We start from the raw sequence: 25,492 nt of genomic DNA, 5'->3' as shown, positions 1-25,492 counted from the left end.
GGCACTAAAGCCAGAAAGTGCAGTACCTTGTTCTGGCTGTTGCTGAAGACATTTACCAACATGCTACGGAATTTTTCTGTCTGGAAGGACTTGGCAGCTGTGCAGTACTGCAGTGGAACAGCAGAAAGAGTTCAGCAGGGCTGAGGTGGTTAGATATACACATAGGGCTGTTCAAAGCTTGTACAGTTTTTATAATGCAGCTGAGGGTACTTGTCTGTACATGGCTAGCTGCTGCCCTAAGTATTGGCAATGATTTGGGTTTAGAGTTCTGTCTGTTCAATACTAACTTCATACCTGTACAATTTCTTCCTTCTAGGTCTGTTCTTCTTGGGTCTAGAGGGCTTGATATCTCTCACATTTCTCAGCGACTAGAGAGTCTAAGTGCAGCCACTACATTTGAGCCTCTTGAACCTGTGAAGGACACTGACATCCAGGTAGGGACATTTCTGACATGTGAATTAGCATGCCCTTGTAACTGCCATTCCTGTGTTGTGGTTTAAAGTTCTTGTAAGGCCATTGTGGGAATAGTCTTGCCCTGTGTTTAATTCACTGGCTAGAGGAATTACAGAGGAGAGATGCTGCTTTCCGTGATGGAAGATGTTTGAGTTAGCCATCAGAAGCAGCATTAAGTACCAGATTGGCAGAAGTACTTTAAGTTCCAAACTCTTGCTGAAGGCAAGAGGAACTAGATTATGTACTTACTTTGTGGACCTGTCTTCGTTGGCTTTGCAAGCGTGAATTGCTCGGGGATACCTCTCCCTCTTAGTGTTGAGATCTCTTTTCTAATCTGGTTGGAAGAACACATGTGGAACCACTTAGCAATTTTGAGGTGTTGGAATAGGGGACATTTAAGTCAACATGCAAAAGAGGTGAGTATAGCTGTTTCTTTCACTGTCTGTCAGATGTTATAACCTTGCCTTGGTGGTACACTGACTTTACCATGTTTTATGTGCTTTACCAGTGTGATTTAATCTTGTAAATTTTGCTGTAGATCATCTCCCCAGGTGTCTTAGAAATTAATGTGACCCATCTGTTTGTGCTTTGTGATAGTTGCCTTGCTATCTTCATGCCGCAGAAATCTGCGGTATTCATTACTCAGTTAAGAGCTGGTTGTGGAATTGATGTTGTGGATTGTACTGAAGATTAACAGTCTGAGTTACTGGTTTATAATTTTGAAGCTTGTGTTCTCTCCCCTTACTGGCAGATGGCTAAGTTAGGAGGGTCAAAAGAGTTGCAAGCTGTTCTTTTTCACAGAAGTAGTATGTCCTGGACTACTTAACTTCAGAAGGGAAAAGGAGGGAAGGGAGGCATGTGAAGCTACCCCATTTTATCTAACGGTGTGTTTTATTTAAGCATTTGGTGCTGTCCATTTGGGTGGATGGGCTCTTAGTCTAGTCTCATCCTAGTGTTAGGAGCCCTGTGGTCTCCTGTCTTCAGGCGAGTTTATGTAATCCCTTGTTCTCGAAGACCGGTTGCCTTTCCAGTGGCTCTGTGTGTGCCCTGGGGCCTGTGGCAAGGAGCTGTTTCCTGGCGGTGCAAGCAGTACTCCTCCGCGTTGAGGCTGCCTTCAGGCCTCTGGGGCTGGCAGTGCAGCCAGCGGGGTGAGTGTGTGTGTCTGAGAACTGACTACTTGGAACATCCAATGTGATTCTCAAAGATGGGATTTATTCTTGTGCTATTGCACCTCTTCACCTTCTGGCAATTCCTAGCATATCTAGCTATCTTCTGTCACCCTCCCCAGATGATCTTCCCCTCGTTTTCACTAAAAAATTAGCACACTGGAGAATTTACCTATTGCATGTTCATAGAGGTCATAGAGTGAGAGGTCTAAACCGCTGGCATTGTTCACTTTCTGTCTATTCTCATTTTATTCCTTTGTTCCAATTTCTAATGTTGTATTTTTAATTGGCGATGTTACACTTGGTACATGTCTTCCTTGACCCCATTGTGTCAAGATTTTTTTCAAGAATTTTTTTTTTTTTAGGTTTACTACTGCTGTTAATTCTTCTTTGATTTCTGGTGTTTTTCCTTTCTGCTTTCAGAGCAATCTCACTGTAGATTCTCAAGCCCAGAAGCAGTGGTGCTCTTGACACTTTGGATCTGAAATCTGTGGTGTATGAGAAAACAGATAGGACTGTATAATATTCACATCTGCTTTATTTTCCTGGTTACCTAACCAAAGCTTTTCTTAATTGTGCCAGATCTCAAGCTCTTATCATTTGGTATGGTGATCCTGGTATAGTCTGGTGATCATCTCAGTATATTTTCTCATCTCCAGTATATATATTTTTTTTATGACCCATGTCAATTTTTGAATGTTTTTCATTAGAATGCATTTATTTTCTTAAAAAAAGGAAGTGTTGAAGTTGAAATTCGTGGCAGTTGATGTTGTGGACTAAGCTTGCTATAAGCTATTAATTGTTTAAATAAAAATAAGTGTATTTATTTCTTAAACAAAAAGTGACAGATGAGTTTTTTCCTTGGAAAAGGTTGAAGGATGTGGGAGGGGATTTTTAAAAAAATGTCTTACCACCTGAAATCAAGGGACTTTCAGCCATGTTTAGACAAATTTGGTATCTGAGACCCATTGATTTCAACTCCAGGTGATTTCACTTACCTTGCATAGGCATTCTTGAAAGTTTAAGTACTGGTCTGTTTGCATGTCTGGGTGCTGAAATGCCGCTGTGTCTAGCCATAATTTTCAATCTGTCTTTTTGCTACTAAAGGTAATGATTTCCTTGGTCTCATAGAGACAATTTGAAATGCAAACATTTTGAAATACAAGCTGGATACTTTTTTCTTTATATAAGGCATTTAAATTGACTGAACATTTTCATATGGTCTATTTCTCACAGTATTCTAGTCCATCCTAGTGGAGCTTGACACAAAGCATGTGTGTAAAAGCATTATAAGTGTCATCTAGTAAATAAGAAATTTCTCATTCATTGTTTTCAAGCTTAATAAAAATGTTTAAGGTTCTGAATAAAAACTGTGCTTTTAAAGTAAGTTTGTATTATGAATATAGATGCAATTGTGTCCTCCTGTTTAGGAAAAGCTTCACATTTAGCATAAAACCAGTGGTTAATTGCAATCAATGTATTTAAATGGCCAAATCGGCCAATAAGATTCCACCCTTCCTTTAAGAAAACAGCTAAAAAGTACAAATGAAAAACAGGATTAAAACCAATCATTTAAATTTCCCTGCCTGCTGTTTGGAATCATGATTAACACTGGTGATTTAATCAGTGATCACTTTAATTTAAATCTGGCTACTCGTGTCTGAGACCTAATACATGTGTACTTTGAATCATAAATTTTTTTGCAGACCACGTGCAGAAAATTCATAGTAAGTTAGCTGAAACTGATTTGCAGTGGGAAGCATGGCAAGGTGCTCCATTTTAGATCATGTTGCAGGCACATGAGTAAAGCATCAGTTTTAAATGTTTTGTCTCCATTTGTTTTGCAGTTACCAGGTGCAAGGATTTCTGTGTTGTTTTGCAGAATATCATCCTCTGCTCTGTCTGAGGATATTTGCAGTTGAATCTCGAGCTGTTTGATGTCGACAGTGGTCTGTTACGTGAAAGTAACTTGCTTCAAGTATGGACAAGTCTCTGCACTCTTCTGTAGGTTCTGATGCGCAGTCATCAACAACAGGATCCTGTCCTTTCAGGGCAGTTTTTTATGAAGGTTTTGTTTGGTTACGTAAGGGGACCTTTGTGTTGTACACTGCTGATTGTCCTTTAATTATGTTTGTTAATCAAGTAGGTCTTAAAATTATTTGATGCTTTAGATAAAGATGTGCTACAAAAGCTTCTTCCTGTGTTGCTTTTTGTTACACCTTCCAATGATTGTTGGGGTTTGTTTTCATTCTTCCTAGCTAATTAGTTTCATGAGGCTTCTTCAGGCTTGCTGTGGTTATTTATTTCAGGCCAGATGTAGCCATCCCTTTACGCTGTGCAGAATTCCACCTCCATGAGCTGCTCCCTCTGTATCCTGGAAGGCGTGATGTAAGGAAGGGATCCGGTTTATTGTTTTACTGGACTTTACTATTCCTCTACTGTTACTTGGTATTTACACAGACGTACTGCTAGGCTTTAATTCTGCCTATTGGGAAGGGCTGTTCTGTTCTGCATCAAGCCTGGAGCCTGTGCTTTCTAGCATTACCATTGCTTGTTTTTTAACTGACAAACACTTCTTCCCAAATACTTAGTGGACTTGGTTCACAGTTTATGGTCAGTATTGTAGGCTCAGCTGTCCTTTATCAGTCCCATCTTTTCCTGATGCTCAACACACAAGTACGCTTGTACTCACAAGCCTGTGTAGTTTCCAGCAAATTTCTTTAGGTAAGTCCTGTCTGAAACTTACTTGTTGTTTGTAGATTCTTTAATGCTTTATTTTTGTGTGTGTGGTGTCCCTCAAGCTTCAGTTTGAGCGGGTAGTGTTATCAGTTCATAAATACTTTACAGCATCATTTGATTAAGAGCTTGAAACTTTTTTTCAGGTGAGCACTTGAAACTGTGAGTCTATGCACTCTTCCTCCCTGTAAAGCTGCGGTGGGACTGTGCGTTGGTACAGCCTGTGTACACCGCAGCCCAGGAGAAGGTGGTGCCTCTGGAGGAGAATGTGGGCACTTGTGCCAGAGGCATAGACCTAATGCTTAGCCTTTGCTGACTGCTGCAGTTATGTGAAGGTTACAAATATAATTAAGTCTTTATTGTATGGATTTTAGGTTTCTGCTGACTTGAATTCTATCAAAGCTCTTGCAGCATGAAAGTACTCCTTAGACTTCCTGCCATGTGTTCCCGTATTGCTCCTTTGCTTCCAGTGATTTCTCTGAGAGTTTGCTTGAGCTTCTCCAGCTTTCTTACCCAATGTATTTACTTGTTCTCTCTGTTCTTCCTTACATTGAGGTCCATTCTAGCAGCATGTGTGTGGGCAGCATAGAGAGATATGCTAGAATCTAATTTCTCAAATGATGGCAGTCAGCACTGCAGAATGAGAATTCCAGAAAATATCCTGGGTTTTATATAGAGACTAAAAACACAGCAAGAAAAGGGCATGAAGCCCTAGGACGCTCATGTGAGACATTGAGAAAGCGTTAAGAGAATCTAGGAATTCACCTTAATAGAAGCCTCAGCTTGGGTTAACAAGCAAGATGGACTTTCTGTACAGAACCTCTTTTAAATGGTACTCTGTAGCGCTGACTAAAAAGTAGTGCACCAAATTGCAGCTCAATTAATTACCTGAATTATTTATCAGTTGTAAAATGTAGATTGCTTGCACATAAAAGGGTTGTGAGTCCAGGAAATGTCTCCCATTAGAGCAGTAGGCCGGGAAGATTATGAAAAAGATTCTAGGCTTGCCATTAAATTATAGGGATTTGTATTTTTCCTCTAATTTCAAAGATTGTGTTCTTAAATTGCATGCAACACAACAAATGTGTCTTGCAGCAAATGCAGTTCATATCAATTCCTATGTCAAGAGTTTATAAAGGTCAAGATTTTTCTAAATTGTCAAAAAGCCCTATTTTGGCAATTTTTTTCCAAGTTGAATACGGTAATCAATCGATTCTTGATGTTATTGATGCCATATTTAGCACATAAATGCATGTTGGATTTTTTGTTTGTTTCTTTGTGGCTTTTAAAAATCCCGGGTAAGGGTTGATCGTGCAAGCTGGTATCTCAAAGGTGAGGTATATGTGTGTAAGCATAATATTGACATTCTGTACAGGAAAGGTATTACTTAACTCATCCAAAGATGCAAACGATGATGTCCTCTTCTGGTGAGCGTTGTTGTAGCAGACTTCTCTGAGGTCACGGTAATGTCAGCCAGAGGAAGATTTACTACAAGTGTATGGGAAGGCTGCGCTGTTGTAACACATGAGCTAGGACCTGACTGTGGCACGTGTGCTGTTTGGTTTCCATATGGGTGTCAGAGGGCGTTCAGTGCTGCTCTGGTAGACTTGTGTGGGGGACCTGTTTGGGGTTAGTTGCAGGATCAAGGCCTGATTTATACCTACTAAGAGAGTTGGACTGATTACAGGCTATGTTATGCTTTACTGTGTGCTTTGTTTTTTGAACATGTCCTGATGGTCTGACACTAGATTTAGGCCCCTGTATGCCTGTTTTGAAACCTCTAAGCCCAAAGTCATGGTGGTAATTTTGAGAAATGGTGTGGTTCGCATTTTTAAGGTTTGGTGCAGATCTGTGAAATGTATGCTAGAAACAGTCATGAGCTCTCCTTGCATACATTGCTTATCTGCTTAGAAAGTTTGAGGTGAAGTCCTGGCTCCATTACACTGAAGAAAAATTTTGTCCAATTGTCTCATTTGTACAACAGTTTCACCTTGGCCTTCTGATCTAGGCAGAAATTAAAGGTTGCATACCAGGGTTTGGTTTTGATTTCTGGGTGTGGATGTTCGGAGTATTGACTGAGTACCTTTCTGGAGGTCCAGATACAGAAACAAGAGTTTTTATCTGAATGAGGGTAGGAGGTTAGACTGCAATCTGTCAAAGTGGCAGCTGAGGCAGACTGAAATTAAGTATCTGGGATATTTTCAAGTTTTCAGACTACTGTAAACAGGCTTTGTATCAAAGGTGGTTTTGACTTCTGTTTTAGTGTTGGTAGACCTTGGGTCCCCTTGTGCTCACCCCTGCTTCTCTGTTCTGTTTGTGTGTAGGTATGCATGTGACTCACGGTTTAAAAATGCTTACTCTGACATCGGGTACTGAAAGGGTGTGTTACCCAACCAGTGAGCTCTTACTGCTATTTTGTGTTACCATTTGTGATCTACTTAGAGGTATCTGCTAGAATAATACCAAAGCCTGTGGTAATCTACTAGAGTGTAACTAAAATCAGAGTTTATAAATGGAAATGCTGACACAACCTTAAAGGGGCAACCTCAAGTGCTGTTCACCATCCATTGTTTGCATTAGCTTAGCCTGAAAATGTATTTCTCCTTTTGCAGATTTTGTCCTTTCCCATTTGCCAAACATTGATTTCTACCCCCCCCCTTCCCCACCCAAGTCCTTCAGTTCTAATGGAGCTTGAAATTAAGGTGGCTTTATTTTTCTGTAGCTTCCTTGTTCACTCTAATCGATGATGCCAGCACAGCTGTGGGGACCTTTTAACCATTGCAGAGCCAGGACAGTGAATGCACGAGGACAACCTTCTACCTTGTTTTTTGTAGGGTTGGTCACTAGCTGTTGGTTTCTTTGCATTGCTGCAGTCTGATTGAAAAATATTTGCGGTCATAGTTGTGAATGCTTCAAAACCTGTAGAAATCTTATGCTCTAAAAATGGCTTCAAAAATACCTCTCTACAAAGGTTCTCAGAAGTAATTTTTTTCATCCCATTTCTAGTGCATGCTGGTATCAAACCCTACTATCTTCTTTGCCAAGATTGTGTGATTGATTTCAGTTAGGGTTTGACCTGTAACGTGTATGTTTAGGCATGTAAATAAAGAATATAAATATCCTGGTAATTAAATGTGTTGATGCAGTTTTAACATACTTGAAGAAAACGGTGATGTGGAATGGATGAGTATTTTGACATGGCAGCAGATGGAGTTAAGGGATGTGGACCTTAGAAATATAAATTACAGAAACTTCCTTATCTCATCTCTGACATGTTTGCAGGTCTCCCTTCTCTTAGGTAACGTGGAATGGTGGAATGATTTTACATAAACTTCTAAAGGAAAACTGCAGCCTATCTGTGTTTCTCTGCTGGGTGACGAGACTTGCAAGGGCTTCTGCAGCACACAGCCTTGGCAAGGCAGCTGGCGATTTGGTGGTCGGTCTGCCACCTTCCTGACACTAGTAGTCCCCAGGGCCCCTCTGAATGAACGAACAGGTTGGCCCCGAGCCCCCTAAGGCCTGTGCTGATCAAAGAATGCCCTGAGGAATGCCAAGGTCTGCTTAGACTGGGATGTGCCTATGGTTTGAGAGTGCAGGCTTCTCTGTTTCATAGCCAGCGTGGGGCTTTTGTTGGGGTTTTTGGGTTTGATTTTTTTTTTTTTAAAGTTTAAAAAAAAATCCCACACCAAAAAAGCTCCTTTTAGTATCAGGTAGGTGAGTGAATAACCCTGTATAAAAAGTGGGGGGAAGAGAAGCCCAAAACATTAGGAAAGTATTTGGGGTTTTGGGTGTTATTTTTTGCTTGTCACTTTTTCCTCTCACATGCTTTCTTTATATCTAAGTAGTGGTTTTTTTCTAGTTTTTGTTACTGGCTTAACAGCAAGATTTAGTAGTGTAGTTTTAAATTACCCTGTCTCTAACCTTAAAAACAAACACATGCACCCCCCCAAGAAACCCAAGCCACGACACATTTAATGTACAATACTTTATGGTGCTTTGTTGGTTGGCTAGATTACAGTCACTCAATAAATGCTGTGTTACTGAATTATTTCAGATTTCTTTTGTTTCCTTGGTTGGATGCTAACTGAAGTAATTATGTGGTGATCTTCTGATTCATCATGGTTCTGATCATGGATTCCTAAGCATAACCCCTAAGGAGTTAGGAACAGGGAGAGAAGACATGGTCTGCCTTTCTTTTTCATCATGGGTAAACAAGAGCATGAAAGGGACATTTCAAAACTTTATGCTAATGCAAGGTCATGAGATGGAAAAATTAAGAACTCTTGTTCTAGTAGCTATGTTTATTGATCTATTTAAATTCTGCTATGTCCTGGCACATTTTATATTTCCTGTCCGCTTAATCCAGATATGTTCTTTGCATCTTAAATAGGTACGACTGTAGACTTTTAATAAACATCTTTGAAGTATCTATCATAGACATCTTTAAACAGAGACCAGATTTTGAGTCATAACACTTGACTTCATTCCTTCCCCTTTTTTCTTCCTTATGCTATGTAGCTCTGCCCTTTGAAAATTGTTCCAATTCCTAATTGAGTGTTAACTCATACTCCTGTGAAGAGGTAAATATGGTATAAAAGGCAGTTTGGAGATCACACATCCAAAGTGCAGCCTCTCCTGTGCTGAGGTGTAGACATCTCTGCCTCTCTCGGTAGCATTGCAGGACCCTTTCAAACACCATGTGTAGCTGAAACTGTAGAGTGAACCTTGACTGGTGGACTGTGATTATCTAAGTCATAATTTCACCAAGACCCTGCTTGGAGCAATGTTACTATTGCAGAACTACTGTGGGATCATTAATGACTTTCAGGATCTGTGGTGCATCTTGCCAGGAGGACAGCACTTCTGGCAACACCGTACTTCTTAATGTCACATTGTTCTGTTAATTTAGTGCTCGCTGAGGTCTTGTATTGACTACTGAACCTAGACAGTGTGTGCTCAGCATGTGCAAATGGACTATTGGAATTAGTGTTTTCATGGTGCTGGAAAAATTTAGCAGAACGGTTTCATCTCTGTGGTTATACAGGTTGGTGAGAAGAAACAGTGCTGAGATGTGAATTCTTGGAACCTGGCTATTTGCTGCCTCCATGTATCTTGTGATAGATCGATTACTTGGGCTGAAGAGATGGCTTTATTTGAGGCTCAAATGTAGCTTTTGCAAAGCACCACTCCATTTTGTTTTGTAATATATTGATATTTCCATCAATTTCGAAACCATTATGAAGAAAGTGTAGACTTTACAGGACAGAATTTGGAGATTTCCAGTACCTTGATTATAGCTCTGAAATACAAGATCTATGGGCTCTGCTGGAATTTAACAGTGGAACTTGTTACAGAGAAGTGAACCCAATTCATCTTTGTTGCATTTAAGGGGAAAAAAGTGTGGAAAAGTAACAAGGAGGAGAATAAGGTTTCTAAAATATTAGCAGTGTTTTGGGTAGTAACAGTGTAAGATCAGTTTGGAGTGGTGCTTTTTTTAATGTACTTATCTTTGAAGTAATCCAATTCTTTCCTGAGTGGACCATGGTATGTGCTTCTAGTGCCTCAGTGGAAACTGGAAATGGAAACACTGGGCTCTGGGAAGCCCTGATCATAGCCACGCAGAGGTCTCTTTGCAGGGACTTTTAACTTTTCACAGCTGGCAGAAACTTTCAGTGCCAGCGTTGCAGTGGGTTAATGGATTGAAAAATTAATGTTTTTCTATTTAAGTCAGTATGGCTTTTCGGTTCTTACTTCTGAAAAGGAGAAATAAAGAAAATTTCTCAACTGCAACAGGAAAAAGAATTCTGATCTTCAGTAAAATTTTCTGAAATGGGACAAAGTGGCTTGGAGCTGACCTATACAGAGAGGTGGGTTTGTTACCTTTCTTCTGAACTATTGTTTTTGCAGGGCTTTTTGTTAGTGTCTTTATTACTTAGGCATTGTCTTGAGCATTTTTCTCAACCAATCCCTCTTGGTGCTGTGAGCTGTACAAAACAAATCACTCTTTCATGAGGAAAGTTTGTAATGTGAGCAGGCCAGACAGTCTCGCCAAACTGCTGTGGTCACAAACAGCAGAAAACCCTGGACAATTTCTCTTCAGCAAGGCTGTTAATCAAATCTATTAGAAAAACCAGCAGCTGCTACAGCTCTTCACTCCCTCCCCTCCTTTCAAGCCCCCCTAATTTACTGAGGCCTCTTGAAAGTGTTGCTCCACTGATAAATTCCATCGGGGTTTATTACTAAACCATTTGCGTAATTTAGCAGTCTGGGAAAGGCCACAGGTACTTTGTTGTGCATGCCCTCCTCTCCACTGTAGTAATTAGTCAGTTTGACTCCACATCTAAAATCTTAATCCTAGGCATTATCAAGCTTTGGTTTAAAATAGTAATGAACTAATAAGTGTGTAAACTGTTTACCAATGCCTGGGTATCAAACTGGATGCACTTAAGCTTCCCCATGCAGAACGGCAGCCTGACAATTTGGCAGTTTGCAGAAGAAATGTTTGGGTGGTGTGTATGGATGTTGTTTAACTTTCTTTTTTGAAGTCAAAATGAATTCTTATTCCTGCCAAGATATGCTCCTGAAAGAAAGTTGCAGCCTTTTGAGGTGGAACTAAGGACACATGCATTTGCTTCACTCATTTAGATTTTTGGCACAACTTCAGTTCTCGCTGCCTCCTTCCTGGTTTTGTTTCCTGTCCTTTATTTCTCATCTTTCTTCCACTCTTTCCACACCCCACACACCCCCCCTTACTCCAGTTGTATTTATTCCATTTATTCCCTTTGCTTCTACTTTGGATTAGTTTATTACCTCCTGCCCACTCTTTACTGAGGTCTATGCTTTGATAATATTTTGGGTACAAGAGCGTTATTTACTTACTTTGAACTAAATCATTAAACTCCTGCTTAAACAAAAAGCAGTTTTTGCAAAGTGTCTCATGTTGGTTTTCTGTGCACATGAAAATGATCAAAAGAAGCTTAGGGAGATGAGTTGTAAATTTTCTATACCATTTCATTATTTGTATCTCAGCAAGCACACAAAATGCTTGGTGCTTCCACCAAAAATGCTCTGCTTGTGCAGCACTTAGAGCCACGGCTAACAGATTATTTTTTAAACCTAATTGGAACAGCATGCTTCATTGTTGCTTGGTAAAAATGTTTTGAGAAGGTTGTAGAGGCTTAGTTTTAAAGTAACTTTATAGAGAATAAAATAGCATGTTGCCAGCTTTTTTGACTGCAGTGCAAGCCTCTGTGGACTGTCCTTTTCAAGCACCAATTTCTGGATTATGATTGGCACTGGATAATTCAGGGGAGAAACACTGACAGAGATGTTTGTGGGGATATCTGCTTGCTGTATTAGGCTTCACCCTGTTCTCTAATGGTTAGAGACTGGTTAAAACTCTGAAGCATAAGGGATAATAATTCTTTCCACAATTTTAGTGTTAAACACAGCTCTAGATATTGTCAATATCCATATATGTACTGAGTCCGTTTTTAATCCCATTATGTTTTTGGCCTTGCCATCTTCCTGTGGTAGTAAGTTCCACAATTCAGTTACAGAGCGTGTTAAAATTTATTTCCTTTTATTGGTTTTGAGCTTGGCATCATTTAAACAGACATCCTTTCCTTGTTGTTCAGACCTGTATGAACTGGATTTCTGGATCTGCCTTTTCTGGATGGTTTATTTCACATGCTTTTAAAGTACCAGCTCTTATTTGGCTCCTTTTTTTTTTTAATGTTGCCCATCCCAAAAGCGTTCCCATCTCGTGTCATGTGAGGGGGTACACGTGCTTTTGCTAATTCCCCAAATCTGTCCTGCAGTTTTTCTTTTGCGGGTGGCTGTCAGCCTTAAACAGTGTTCTTGATAAAGCCACATCTTTGGTTTCGCTGATACTAAAGTTCAGTGTAGCCAAACTCTGTGTGAAAAGGCAGAAAGAAGTAGCAATCTGTGAAGGATTTGATTTTAATCTCAGATAAGTGGGAGTGCACAGGTGGGGATAGTGTACAGTATCATGACAAATCCTTATTTCTAAACGTGTTTGCAAGCCAGCAGGATTCTTTGGGCCAGATTATAATGTATGAGAAGACATTTCTGAAGAGAAGTGGGGGAGGAAATGGAGAGGAAAAAAACAAACACATTTCAAATAGATGAGTGGGAACCTGCATTTTAACTCCAGATCCTCTCAGCAGTAATTGATTTTGCCTGCTATGGTTACCATATAGTAACTCTGAAACATTTGTTATTTCTTTCCTCTCCTGCCCCAAGGCTTGTAACAGAAAGTGGCATGTTTGAACCCTTTTACTCTCTCTGTTAAGTAGATACAAAAACCTAAAGGCTTTAGTGAGCCTGAAGTAAGCACTAATTCAGTAGTCAAAAGACCCACTATTGTCTTGACTAAAAGAGACCATGCTCATCTTGAAGTCCTAGTGGAAGCTAAATGATGGAAGCTGGATGTGAAGACCCGTCTCGCTGAGGGATTACACATTTGGACACTGAACTGCTATGTGGGTGTTTTCATAGAGCTAACCTTGCTGTATTTCTCTTCTTAGTCCCTGCTTAGCTTGATTTAATTTTTCCAAGGTTAAAGATGGCTTATCTCGAAAATTTGCAGCTTGTTTCTAATGGTAAGGAGTTTGATTACTCAACAGATACAGTAAATCAATATCACTTCTCTTATTTTTGTTTTGCTATTTGACCTTGAGGTTAATGTTTTGGCTTCATATTTGCTGGTAGGATGAAGTGCATGATAGTGCTGTACATAATTAGTTAATGCGCTATGCTAAGTGTTTTATTGTTTGTCTGTGGTTTTGTACCCTTAGATGCCTTGTTCTCTGCCTTTTCTAATGTCCTCTTGATTCTACACCCCCGCCCCGAGGAAAAACTTTGTTCTCAATGGTTTCTGTTTTTAATAAGCTTATGATTTAGTGAGTTATGGAAATAGGCAGTCAAGATGGACACCTCTGGCTGGAACGGAAGGAAGCTGAGCTGGGAAGGGATTGCCATCGACTAGTTATGTAAAATCTTTGGCTAAGAGTTGATTTGTAACTTGTAACTCAGTTATATTCCTTTTAGCAGAATTAACTCTGTTCTTCTTTCCTCTGGGTTACTGTATTTGCTGGCTTTTTCCTTGCTTTGACTGAGCCTTTTGCATTTTCTTTCAGAGGAATCTCTCCAGCATGTAAAGTGTGTTATGCTGTGTCATTTGAAAGCTGTCAGAAGGCAGCTAGGAACCTCTAGGCCTTGTCCTGCCCCTTTGTTTATGGTAGGTCCACTATGCCAGTGGGGCAGTCTTCTGCGTGAAAAGAATCCAGGGCTTGTTTTGAAGGCTGGGTGGTTCTTGCTGACATTTAGGGGTACTGGGTTTGGGGAGGAAACGTTACATGTGAGTCCGTCCGTCCCCAGGAATGCCAGAAATGCAAAGCATCACCAGGAAAACAGAAGCAAGTCTTGCTTTTCAGTCTGAAGTTATCCCTATAATAAATACCCAAAGCTAAGCTTTGTGGAGAAATAACGTCCTTTTGCAGCAGAACAGATCTCCTTCCAGCAGTAAAATGAGCATCAGGGGACAGAATCCGCAGTCTGGCTTAAAGGGTGGGATTTAGTTGTTTGTCTCAATAGATCTAGCTTTCCTTGGTTATAGGCTAGCTCCTGCTTGTCTCAAGATTTCTTCCTCAAACTCTTCTGCATTCATTGCCTCTTAAGAAGTGCCTGTAACATTTTTCTCTCAGATGAAATACTAATTCCAGCCAGTATATTACATATTAGCAATGCATCCTGGCAACAAATGTTTCTTGAAACCATGTATTCCGAGAGGAAGGTGGGAAGCACAATTCAAAGACTCACGTTGTTGCAGAGACTGTTCAGCAGAACATGTTGCATGTGGGAAGTGCCCATGGATCCATAGAACGTTCATCTTGCCACCTCAGGGGAGTTGTTAAATCCATTGATTTTTATGCAGACCTCTGAGGCAGATCCTTTGGCCATTAGCACCCCTGGTTGTCATCTACAGGAAAAAACCCACGCTTTGGTACTGGGATACACAAATCCAATGTTTGTCTTGTTGCAAGCATGCTGGATGGTTATGGCTGTCTCATGCCAAGGAAGAGAGTGTAAGCTTTTCCTCTGTTTCTCTAAAGCCTGTACCCTTTACATTAATATACTTTGCAGAAGGTGTTCTTTTCCTGGTCCATGGCTGCATGTATCTCAGTTTGCAGAAGCAAGTGTTTAACTGGTTTCTTGAAACAGAATTTTTCTCTCGTACTTTATATAAACCTTACCATGGAAACTTCGAAATTGGAGTCAGATGCTGAAGCAGGAGAAGGATGGCTACCACTTATAATGGAAATGTTTTTACTGGTACTATTTTATGTGCTGATTAATTGACTTTTAAGCAAGTTAAACAGGCAAAGGGTCACTTTTGCACTGCATCTGGTGCAACAGTTACAATCTGGTTGTACATGCCACTGAGGAGTGTTGGCAGCCGGGCAGGCTGTGCCTTTGCATTAGTGAGGCTCTCTTGCTGATGTCAAAGGCAATGGCTTGCTTGATTTCATCCTTTTTCTAACTGAAGTTCTAGAGTGATAAATTGAAAACTATCATACTGGTATCCTGTCCCTATCTGCCTTAAATAAAATGCATGCAGTAGACAGTGAAATTGAATCACCAACACCTGTGACTGAAGAAAAGGGCTTTTTGTTTCTTTCACAATTTGTTTTTCAGTGAATGTTGCAATTTATTTTTGTAAGCTGAATGTGTAGTTAATGCACTTCCTTTAGAAGCTGAGGAGTTCTGTTTAATGTGTGAATTCATGGAGGCTTTTGTTCTTGGGTAGGGTAGGTAGGACTTCATAGTTTAAATATAATTCTTGAGCTTATTAATCTATTTTACTCCATTTTTTTCTTCCATCTTGAAACAACCCTTTGCCACAGTTGTAGCACCAGATCTTTGGCCTTGCTGTATAGTACCAACTAATTATCTTAAACTAACTTAAAGCTTCCAGAACAAATCAGGAGTGATATATCCTTGGCACCAGGAGTGGCAACCTTTTCCTCTGATAGAGAGGCCACAGTAACGGTGGTCACACAGTAATGCTGCTTAGAGTGATGCTGATGGCACTGAAAAGTGCCAGATGTGAAGGGCTGAAGTATTGGCCTTTCTGGTACTATTTGTGAAAGCAGTGTAGTGTATTAATAAATTTAGCTTTCACTGACGGGCACAGCTTCACAGTCTAAGTCTTGTTTACTCAGACTGACAGTCTCACAGCTGATTCTGTTAGACTCTTCTTGTTTTCCAGGGCCTTCATGAGTGTAAATGACTCAAGTGCAGCGCTACCCTTCAGAGTCTTTGTATGAAAGCAGTGCCTTTTGATACACTGTGGTACATTCAGAAGGAGTAATCTTATCTGTGGAATCACCGGAGCTTCCTTTTGCGTTAATACCAAAGATTTAGTTGCTTGTTACTTCTGGTAGCCCAGCAAAACGAGAACTGTTAAGGAAGAGCTGTCTTTCGTTCCATGTTTTTTTTGGGTTTGGTTTTGGGTTTTTCTTTGTTTACTAGGAGCATCTGCTGAACAAGCTATTGCTACCAGTAGGAGAAACAAAACTCTGCAGATGTCGGATGCTACGTCAAATTTCTGTGGTCAGTAGTTAGATGTGTTTATTCAAAAAAAACTTAGTGACTCTTAGAATGTAAGGGTTATTGAAGTATCTTTTAATAGAGTTTTTAACTTTATATTCAAGAGAAGCTTAAGCTGTTTTGGATCACAGTTACACTGGCAGGCCTAGGATATAGAAGCACAGGGAAATCAAGGCTGAAATAGGAGCAGGTTCTGCTAATCAGTATTGAGTGTAACTGTGGAGATCTTGGGACTGGAATATCCAGCAGAGCTGCAATTCAGTGGATTGAACTGTTAGCGTGTGCAGGCAGGTGGGGGTGTTGGCAGTGCACATCTGCATAGCTTCTACCTCCATTTACAGCAACTTCTGTCTCATTGAATGTTGCGTAGTTTAAAAGCAGGGGTGGGTAGGGCAGCACAGGTAGTGACTATTGATAAGAAAATTTTGCCCTACAATATTGTAATCGTAACTTATATTAATGATTGGTTCTAAGTTTTTTTTTCTAAGTCAAGCTAAAATAATTAAGAGATTCAACTGCACAAGGAATATCAAAATGCATTTGTCACTGTGCTTTGACTACTTGAGGTTTATCTTCAGATCTAAGCAAATATTATGTATCCTCCATAGTTCAGAAGTGTCTAATGACAAAAGGTGTCATATTATTTTATAGCATGCATTGTGAGAACAGCTAAAATGGAGCCCAAGCATTTAGCTTTTGAAGCCAGAGGTTATAAATGATATAAAACTGGAGTGTGTGGTAGAGTTTTAGGTTGGTTATGATGGTTTTGGGTTTTTTTGTTTGTTGGTTGTTTTTTGTTGGGGTTAGTTTAGAACAAGGCCTCAAAGAGCCAAGGATATAGGATTTTAGCACTTTAGATTTATGCATTTGTACTTGCTGACTGAAAGGAGTATATTCAAAACAAACCAGCAAACTGCTGTCAGATGTGCTGTGGACGAGCAGGGAATGGGTTTTTTTCAGAGGTTCCACAGGACAGAAGGAAGAAGGGAATGTCTGTTACAAACTTTGAAAGCAAGCGGCTGAAATATGTTCCAAGAGTATTTTGGAGCCGGAGTGCCAGTTTAAATATTTATGCAGTGTTTTATTGCACTGATTCAAATATTGAATAGCGCCTGACCCTTGAATTTTTGGATCCTTGCCTGACTGGCACCCCATGATGGGTATATTTACTTAGAAAACAGCCTTCTGTGGCAGCTGTTTTTCAGTGCAGGAAATTGGGAAAGCTGGAATTTGATCCAATTTTTGTCTTCATTTTCATGCTTGACTTTGAGATCAAGAAATGCCTTCCCATGCATCAGTATCTTTACCTGAGAAATAGAAGTTACATTTACTACTGGCTCTTACAGGATTGTGATATTCTGTAGTGGAAGCTTATATGGATGTTTTCCTTTTTACTATTTCCTCAGACCTCTTTATTGTTCAGAGTCCTGATCAGTATTCAACAGTGTTTAACTGGCCTCTACCTTCCCTCCCTCAGATACCAGACCTTGTTAAAAAAAAGGTGGTTTTTCTCTATCAGTAGTTGTCAGTTTTGGCAGTGCTGAGAAGCACAGCCCTTGGCTGTCCCTGTGGTACACTGTTAGCAGAGCTCCTTTCCCCACCTGAAACAAGAAACTGAAGCTGTGCTGCGAACACCTGTCTGCTAGCAGCTCTGCTGAAACCACCCTTCTATCGTAGACACCTGCAGGGGCTGTCACCAGTCTGGGCTGGAGTTCTTCAACTTCTCTGAGCTGAAATTGTGCTAAGGCTGCTGTTAGTTGCTGCGCTGAGCTGGAATTGTGGTCACGCAAAAGCCCTTTAAGCTGGCAGTTGATTGGAGTCGTAGGCTAAAACTTCAGTCAATACAGCTACTGCCTGGCACCTGATATAATCGCTTTGTGCAGCAGTATTTTGTAGTGTGACGGACTCTAGCTTGAGATGGATTATTTAGGATGTGCCTGATGGAGAGAGAGAGAGAGATGCAGTAGCAAAACCTGATGATTGGAGGTCTGGCCTACCTATTGCTGGATGTGTACCCAGCTGCTGAGCTTCGATCATGCACCTGCAAGCTGCTTTGTGGCCTGTGAAGACTTGGTTATACCTGTTCCTTGGCTGCTAGACCTGCAGTGTTGGGTCCCTTTGCAGAGCTCAACCTCAAGGTGCAGAGGCCCTGACTTCAAAATAGCAGCAAAAAGTCTTTCCAAATTCCCAGCCTTGCTGTGTGCTTGTTTATAGCTGAAACCCCAGGGATGCAAGATGGTTTTAGCAAATAAATGTAAGGGATCTGTGGAGGGTCTGAAACAATCATTCTCTGTTTCCCTCTGTGTATTTGCACACTCGGAGAAGAAAATGGAGAATTTGGTTGGCTTGTTTACCCAAGCTATTATGCTGGCTTAACTGTTCCATGATGAAGTTCTGTTTCAGTACTGAGCTTACTAAGCTGTGGAGATAAAAATGATCAATCTGATTGTTTTTGTCCTCCTGTTTTTACATTCAGGTTTCAGAGGATTGGATCGATGGCTGCCACCATTTCTTCCTGAGAAACAGGCTTACTCTGAACGTTTCTGCGGACATAGGCAGCTGCTCCAAGTGCCCATAAACCGTGGGGTTTTTCCGCTGTTCAGAAATACAGCAGTGGCTCAGCATTATGGCCATGGCTCAGGATGGGAAGCCAGAGTTAACTACATTTAAAGCATTTGTTCTATTGCAGAGCTGTACTGCCTGATGCTCACGCTTTCCAGAGGGTGTCCAAACCTTGTACTCTGCAGAGCTTGCCTTTGGCTTCATTTGATGAAACCGACAGAATACATTGAGGGGAGGCATACAGGACTGATGCTGTGCAGGCAATTAAAATCTATGAATTGATTAAAACCTAACGTTAGTATGCTTTGATGTGGGTCTTGTTTGTTTTCTTTTGACTGAGATGGTTTTTGGAGATAAAGTTGGAACCAGGCTCCTAATCTGCAGTTGCTTGGGGCTTAGCTATTTGAGGTTTCTTTATTTTGCTGCTTTTACCTATTGACCTGCTTGATTAATTTTGTGTCTGAACTTCTGTCCTTTTTATTCCTGACTTTTCTGCCCTGTTAGTACACAGTTGAAAAAAAAAACCACACCAAAATTTGTACAGTCCAGAGGACCAATAAGGTATAGACTTGAAGATAAATGTTTGGTGGCTGTGAAATAACTTCATTTCTTGCTTCAGAGTCTGGGTTTTGGTTTGTTTGTGGTTTTTTTTTTCTTTTTTTTTTTTTTTCTTAGAGCTGAGCTTGATAAGAAGAGGCCAAGAGGCAGCTTTAAAGGGTACATTGTATTTTTACTGTAATACTGAAGTATTGATTGTTGACTTATTGGTAGGCTTAATGCACAACCATTTCCTTAGTTAGTGTTTGAATGTCCATTAAAATGTTGGCTTAGTGCCAGAATATTGAAATCCTGCATTTTATAATATAATTTGGCTATCCAAAAGTACTAATGTGGTTTGGATTTAAAAAAAAAAAAGGCAAGTCTTGAGTTTCCTTGTTGTTTTGTATTTGTTAACCTTTATATACTGAAATGAAGCTCTGAAGTAGGAGATGCTGAAAAGAAGACAGAGGCAGGCAGGAATCCTGATGTTTTGAGGTTTGTACCTCTTAAAATTTTCCACCTTTTATCTTTGAGATGCCCAGTGCTTGCTGAGCTGCTGACAGACTTTCAGGGATGCAGAGTGATATTTCTGCCTTTAATTTATTAGTTTAAAACTAGTCATTGTTTTTTCTAGAGGAAAGTGGCGTTTCTATTGCTTCACAAGCGTGTTTCACATTGGTAGCACTGCCCGTAAAAACATGCCTGTTGTCATCTTGTGATTCTTCTCAGATGTGAGATAGGGCTTGCTCTCTCTTCCCTCCAGCACCATCAATAATCTGTGCTCAGTTCCCAGAGGTGCTTCCCTGTATTGTTTAAAGGTACATGTTCCACTTGGTCCCCTCTGCTGAAGTCTCAGGGACATGCTACTGACTGGACTGCTTTCCTGCTTGGAGAAGAGGCTGCATCAGGTTTTGAAGAGATGGGTATGGAAGGCGTGATGCGATTGCTCTTGTATAGGAACAGTGTTTGTACAAAGCAGCTGTCCTGATCGTGGTGGTGGCTTGCTTGTATTGGTAAGGTAGACAGGGCTGGAAACTTTACTTGCTATGAACTGTTTGCTGCTGCAGCGAGCCAGCAGTTACCCCAAGCCCTTCCTTTCTAACTGCTCTCTGGAACAGGTACCCAGTGCTCCTTCAGGTACATCTAAAGTTTTCTGTCTGCCATGTCTCCATCCTCTTCTGTATCCCTTTGATAGAAACATAAACCTTCACAAAACAAAAAGGATTAAGCTTGCTTTAGTTTATGCATGTCTCTGGGTTCTGGTGGTGACATGAACACACTTGTGGTTGAAAATGACGTTTTCTGCTATCTGGTTCTATTGGGTAGTGTTGCTGTTTGTTACAGCCTGCTATGAAGAACAGTAATTACATGAAGCATAAATACTTCATTACAGCTAAAAACAACTACTGGAAATTAAGGGAGACTGAAACAGCCTTCTGCTCTACCAAATGTGAGGGGAAATGCTTGAGAAAAGGTAAGGAGCCAAGAGTTTGCCCTCTGGCTACTGTCCTGAGTGTTACTTAATCTTTCTTACTCAAACTTGTAGCCAAGACTTGCTGCAGTCCCTTTTCTGTCACTTCAGCTTTCCATTAAATAGTAAGATTTTGTAAGGTAGGATTATTGCCTGTTAGAGTCTAAATTTTTAAAAGAAATTAGCATGATACTTTTGCCAAAAAAAAAAAAAAGATGGTGTTCTCTCACTGGGAAGTAGCAGCAGTTGCTCCATCTCTGAAGCAAGTCCCACTCTGAGTGGTACAATTACCAAAATGAAGCTTGTGCTGGTATTTGTGTTAAAAATGACTTCTTTTTTTTCTGCCATGGAACACTTTGGGTGCAGTGTTTCTTTCCCCACCTGTCTGACCTTCTACATTCCCCTATTTGAGTAGTCTGCCAGATCTAATCATTCTGTGCAAAGGCAGCCATTGTCATTGTTCAGCTGACTTTCCAAAACATACAAAGATGCTGGAGAAAACCTCTCAGTTTTATTTTGTCTATGCAGTTCATATCCATTGAATTATTGTAGTTGGTCTGTGGAATTTTATGGTGACTTTTCAATATTTTGAGTTTGGGTGATGGATGATGAAGCAATTTGGAAATGAATGTCCTTTTTTTCGTACTACATGAGAGAGAGAGAGAACCTAACAAGCTACTTTAGATTTTTGGCTCATCTTTGTGTGGAGTGCAACACAATTTCTAAGCACTCATACTCGCTTTCCGTGGGCTCTTGCACGGCATGGTACCTGCTTACCTGACTTAATCAGAGTTTAACTTTGAGGTAGAAAAGAAAGGATGTTACCGTATAGCAATTTAACTTACAGTTTGGCATCAACTATTTGCAGACTTTAAATAATTGCAATGCCAATTTAAGTTGGTCTGTTCCACTTTTTCAGATACTAGCAACTGCAAGAGATGATAACTTTCTGTCTACAGGAGGGTGAATTAATAGGTGTCCCAGCAGGCCTGGAAGGGGCAGGATTTGATTGCGTTCCTTGAATGCTTAACACTTAAGGCTCTTGAATTAGATAGCAAAGAGAATCTGTTGAAAGAACATGTGGACTTGCAAGAAAGGCCTTTGCTGGTAATGGAGGACCCTAGGGAAAATGCAACTGGAAGATGTTGTTTGGAACAAATATTAATAAAGTTTTCTTTAAAAAGGAAATCAAGTATTCTTTATCTTTGCCTGCAGCATGTCCTTACTTCCCAGTAAATATACACAGGAATTAACATTACTTGCAAGACCCTAGTTCAGTAATAGTATGTGAATGCTATGTTACATCATAATTGATTAGCAACTAATATTTTAATATAAAAATATGTGTTGGTGTATTTTATCATCGCCATGCTACTGACACTGCTGGTCCCCAAGGAAGTGTTTGCTTAATGAATAGTATGTGGAGAGTGGTTTGACCCCAAACTGCAAGTAAATACATCTGCAGCCTGCATTACTGTGCCAAATAATAGTGAGAAGGAAATTGCTTCACTGGGTGCTTGTATTATACAGCACGGTGCAGTAGTAGAGCTACAATTCCCCATGAAGATGAATGGGAGACACTGAAGTATGATGACCAAAGTTAAAGCAGTTGCATTACTGGATGTACCTCCTGAGTGCTAAACATTCTGTGTTTACTACTTTTCATTAGTGAAATGTATGTTTTGGAATCCTGTCTGCTCTCTTTGGGCGTCTTCTGGAAGGATGTTCTGCAGTAAGGCATCTCGTAATGTGCATTTTGGAGCTTGCAGTGCTGTAAGACCTCTGGTGATAACTGGAGCCTCTTCTGATCAGTGTTGGGGAAAGGATAACTGGTATTTGGTGCGTCTCTTTCATGAACATGTGAGTTATATGATTTTAATGAATCGGCAAAGTAATTTTACAGGAAAATTCACTGACAAAATAATGCCCTCGAAACCTGCGCTGTGATCTTTATGCTTGTTTATAGATGCGAAGTGGATATCTTTAAGTGCAGGAGCTGATTCTATGTATCCAGCAACAAACAGGTAAGCACATTAAGGTAGAGAGTCATAACTGAAAGAAATAGCTTACCTATTTCAAGCAACTGGAGCAGTGCAGCCTTCATACTTCTGCAGTGGCTGTGGGGACACTCTGGGTACCCACCGAAGCCCTGTCTGTCCCTGCAGGGCTGGGACAGAAAGTAAGTTCCATGTTACTTTCTGCAGTGAACTTTCAATATGGGCATATGTGTAGCAGGAGCTGAAGGAAGATGAATAACATGTTTTTAAACCACTAATCAGTGTTTAGATGCTTTAGTCTTGGCCACCACTGATCTGGTTCGTGTTTGAACTAGTGACCTCTATTTGAAAGTCAGTTTATCCTTTTAACAGTTTTCAGAGTCAGCCTCTGTCCCTTCCTGAGAGTCTCTTTATCTATACACTTGAAAAGGTTCTTTTTTTTGTGAAAGACTAATCCCCATTTTGTATGGCTGTACACATTGCATTAAATGAAAGCTGTATGTATTCCCCTCACTCGCCTTGAATAAGTCCTTGCTTCTCTTCTAATCTGACAGTTTGTAACAAGTTTCAGTGGGTTTCTGTTACCTTCAGTTTTGGAGGGTTTGGACAGACAAATGGGGAGAAAGTGGTGGCAAGGGTCTCCTCCTCTGCAGCCCACTGTCTCTAAATACCTACCAAGCTTATGTTCTTGACTTTGACCTTTCCCCAGACATTAGCTTCTACTGGAAGTGTCTGCCTAATCACAGCTAGCTGTCCTTAAGACTTGTAGCATTGTTGATCCTTCATCATCTTGATTGACCTCTAAGATGCGATCCCTCCTAGTTCTTTTCCTCCTAGTTCTTTCCATTCTCTAGCTATCTCAGTACTCGCCACTGTCTTTGCAAGGAATTACTGGATGATAACTTGGAAGCAAAGTGATGTAAGTACTTTTCAACATAAAAAAGATAGACTTGCACAGATGGAGGATCATCGGGAAAGGTGAAAGGCATGTGAGCACAAAAGAAATAAAATCCCTGGCCTCAGTCTCCTAGTTTTGATATTCCAAGTGAAACCTCTGTAGCTTTAAGATATGGGGTGTTTTGGGAGGGATTTAAGGGCAGGATAAGCTGTTCATGCCTTCGTCTTCCTTTTTAGTCAAATTCAAGAGATGGACACTTTTATTTCCTCTGCTGGAAGTTGTATCCTCAATATTGTCTAATGTAAGATGACAAGACAAGGAGAGTCAGGCAGAGAAATGAAGTGATAAAACTCCAAATTACTTGATTTGGTCCGCAAAGGACATATTTTTGTTTGTCTTCCAATTCTGTCAGTCCTGCGTAGACGTGTTACTGGAAGGAGACTTGGTGCTAACACATCTTTTAATATGTCAGCTTCTTAATCATTTTGGTGATAATGGTATTATTAAACCATTAACCAAGCAGGCATGGCCAGCATGCGCTGTGTGTGAGGAGGCTGAGCCAGGGCTGGAGGAAGGTCCCTTCCCAGTTGTTGGCTGTTCTGTGATCCCCTTGAATGCTATGTTTCCACTCCCCCAGGAAACGGAGAAGCGAACAAACAACATGTGACAGATGTTAGTCATGTCACTTAATGCAGGACTGGAAGGCACTTGGATATTAATGTGATGAGCACAGTATAAAGACCTGAATAGAGTAGACCTGACTTCTAATTAAGCCTGCCAAGATGCCAATACTGATTTCAGTTGTACTTTCAGTATGAAAAATACAAGCAAGGTTTGACAAGGCAGGCGTGCACCGCTGTAGTCAATTTTTAACCATTGAGCTTGTGGGTGTTCATTTCCCATGCAGGCCAGTAGTTCTAGTGCCACTTTCTTCAGAGCTGGCAGCTATAATTAAAGGAAAAGCACAAATTTAGCTTCTTTTCGTCTGTCCACTGTTGGTGAGCAGGCTGGGAGCCACAGCTTCTTATGTATATGTGCCCATTGGGCCCTGGGCTGGAAACAGCCTCCACTATGTGATGTAACACGGGAAAGGATGGTTCTGAAACTGCTGGCAGGTTTCTGTGGCTGCATGGGTTGAATTCCTGTGGAAATTAAGAATACTGGGTTGATTCTGCGTGTGTCACTCTTCTTCCAGTGATGCAAGTCCATGTATAATTGCTGTAATGCAGAGGGAAAGACAGAGCTTTCTTTTCTCAGACCATTCACAATTGATAGTGCAACCTTGAAGAAACAGAGGTAAAAGCACAGGATTGTTTCTGCTTTCTTATGTGTGAGTGTGTTTGCCTGCATGGTGCCTTTTGGGCTTTCTGTGATGGAGAATTCACAGACATTTTGTGGGAAGCTGGAGCATTGATAATTGCATTCTGGTTAATCATCATAGAAGGATCATGATTGCCGCTAGCTGATGCTTTGTGGCTTCCGCCAGAGTTAATAATTCATTGCCGGACTATGTCAAAGTGTGCTCTTAAGTCAGGTCCCTCCATGGATTGCAGGTATCAGTAGGAGTCTGAAAGATGGGCTTAGTGTTTGACAGCCATTAAGTTGGTGCGGGCCCCTAGGCAGCATTAGGTTAACTTCCTTGTCCTGTGCTTCCCTGTGTTTGGGAATGTGACAGATGCGGGAATTCAGCTGCTTGTGAAATTGTGTTAAATTCAGTAGCTAGCCAGAAGAATGCTGAAACAAAGGTGTGAGCATCAGCGATCATACGGTTCTGGTTTAATAGGCTGTGGGGTTGAGAGGATTTTGCCTGCCACGATGCTGAGGTGGCAGTTCTATAAAAGAGCTATTTTACTACGGAGTTGAGTTGCTTTCCAATGCATAGTGCCTAACCTCCCAGGGAGAGCGTGCTTTTACCACCGAAAGTTGAATTTGGTCATGTCAGTGCTCACAGTCATCTGTGAGAGGGATTGACATTCAGGGCTTGTATATGAAAAAGGGGTTAGTGTTCTGAATTAAAAATTAACATGTTCTCTGC

The 25,492-nt window shown here is 40.7% G+C and overlaps 1 protein-coding gene across 2 annotated transcripts in view; it reads left to right on the top strand.

Moving 5' to 3' along the window:
- The window catches only part of NUP93 (nucleoporin 93), a 76,509-nt gene that overhangs the window by 402 nt on the left and 50,615 nt on the right, over window positions 1–25,492 (top strand). For both annotated transcript variants that reach the window (XM_009950563.2, XM_086469641.1), the window contains exon 2: window positions 317–434. In XM_009950563.2, coding sequence (XP_009948865.1) covers window positions 317–434 — 118 coding nt within the window. The remainder of the gene's footprint in view (window positions 1–316; window positions 435–25,492) is intronic.

This window comes from Leptosomus discolor, chromosome 8 (genome assembly GCF_034619465.1).
Source record: "Leptosomus discolor isolate bLepDis1 chromosome 8, bLepDis1.hap2, whole genome shotgun sequence".
Lineage (NCBI taxonomy): Eukaryota > Metazoa > Chordata > Aves > Leptosomiformes > Leptosomidae > Leptosomus > Leptosomus discolor.
The sequence above is the reverse complement of the archived record's forward strand: the minus strand, read 5'-3'. Positions and strand labels throughout refer to the sequence as shown.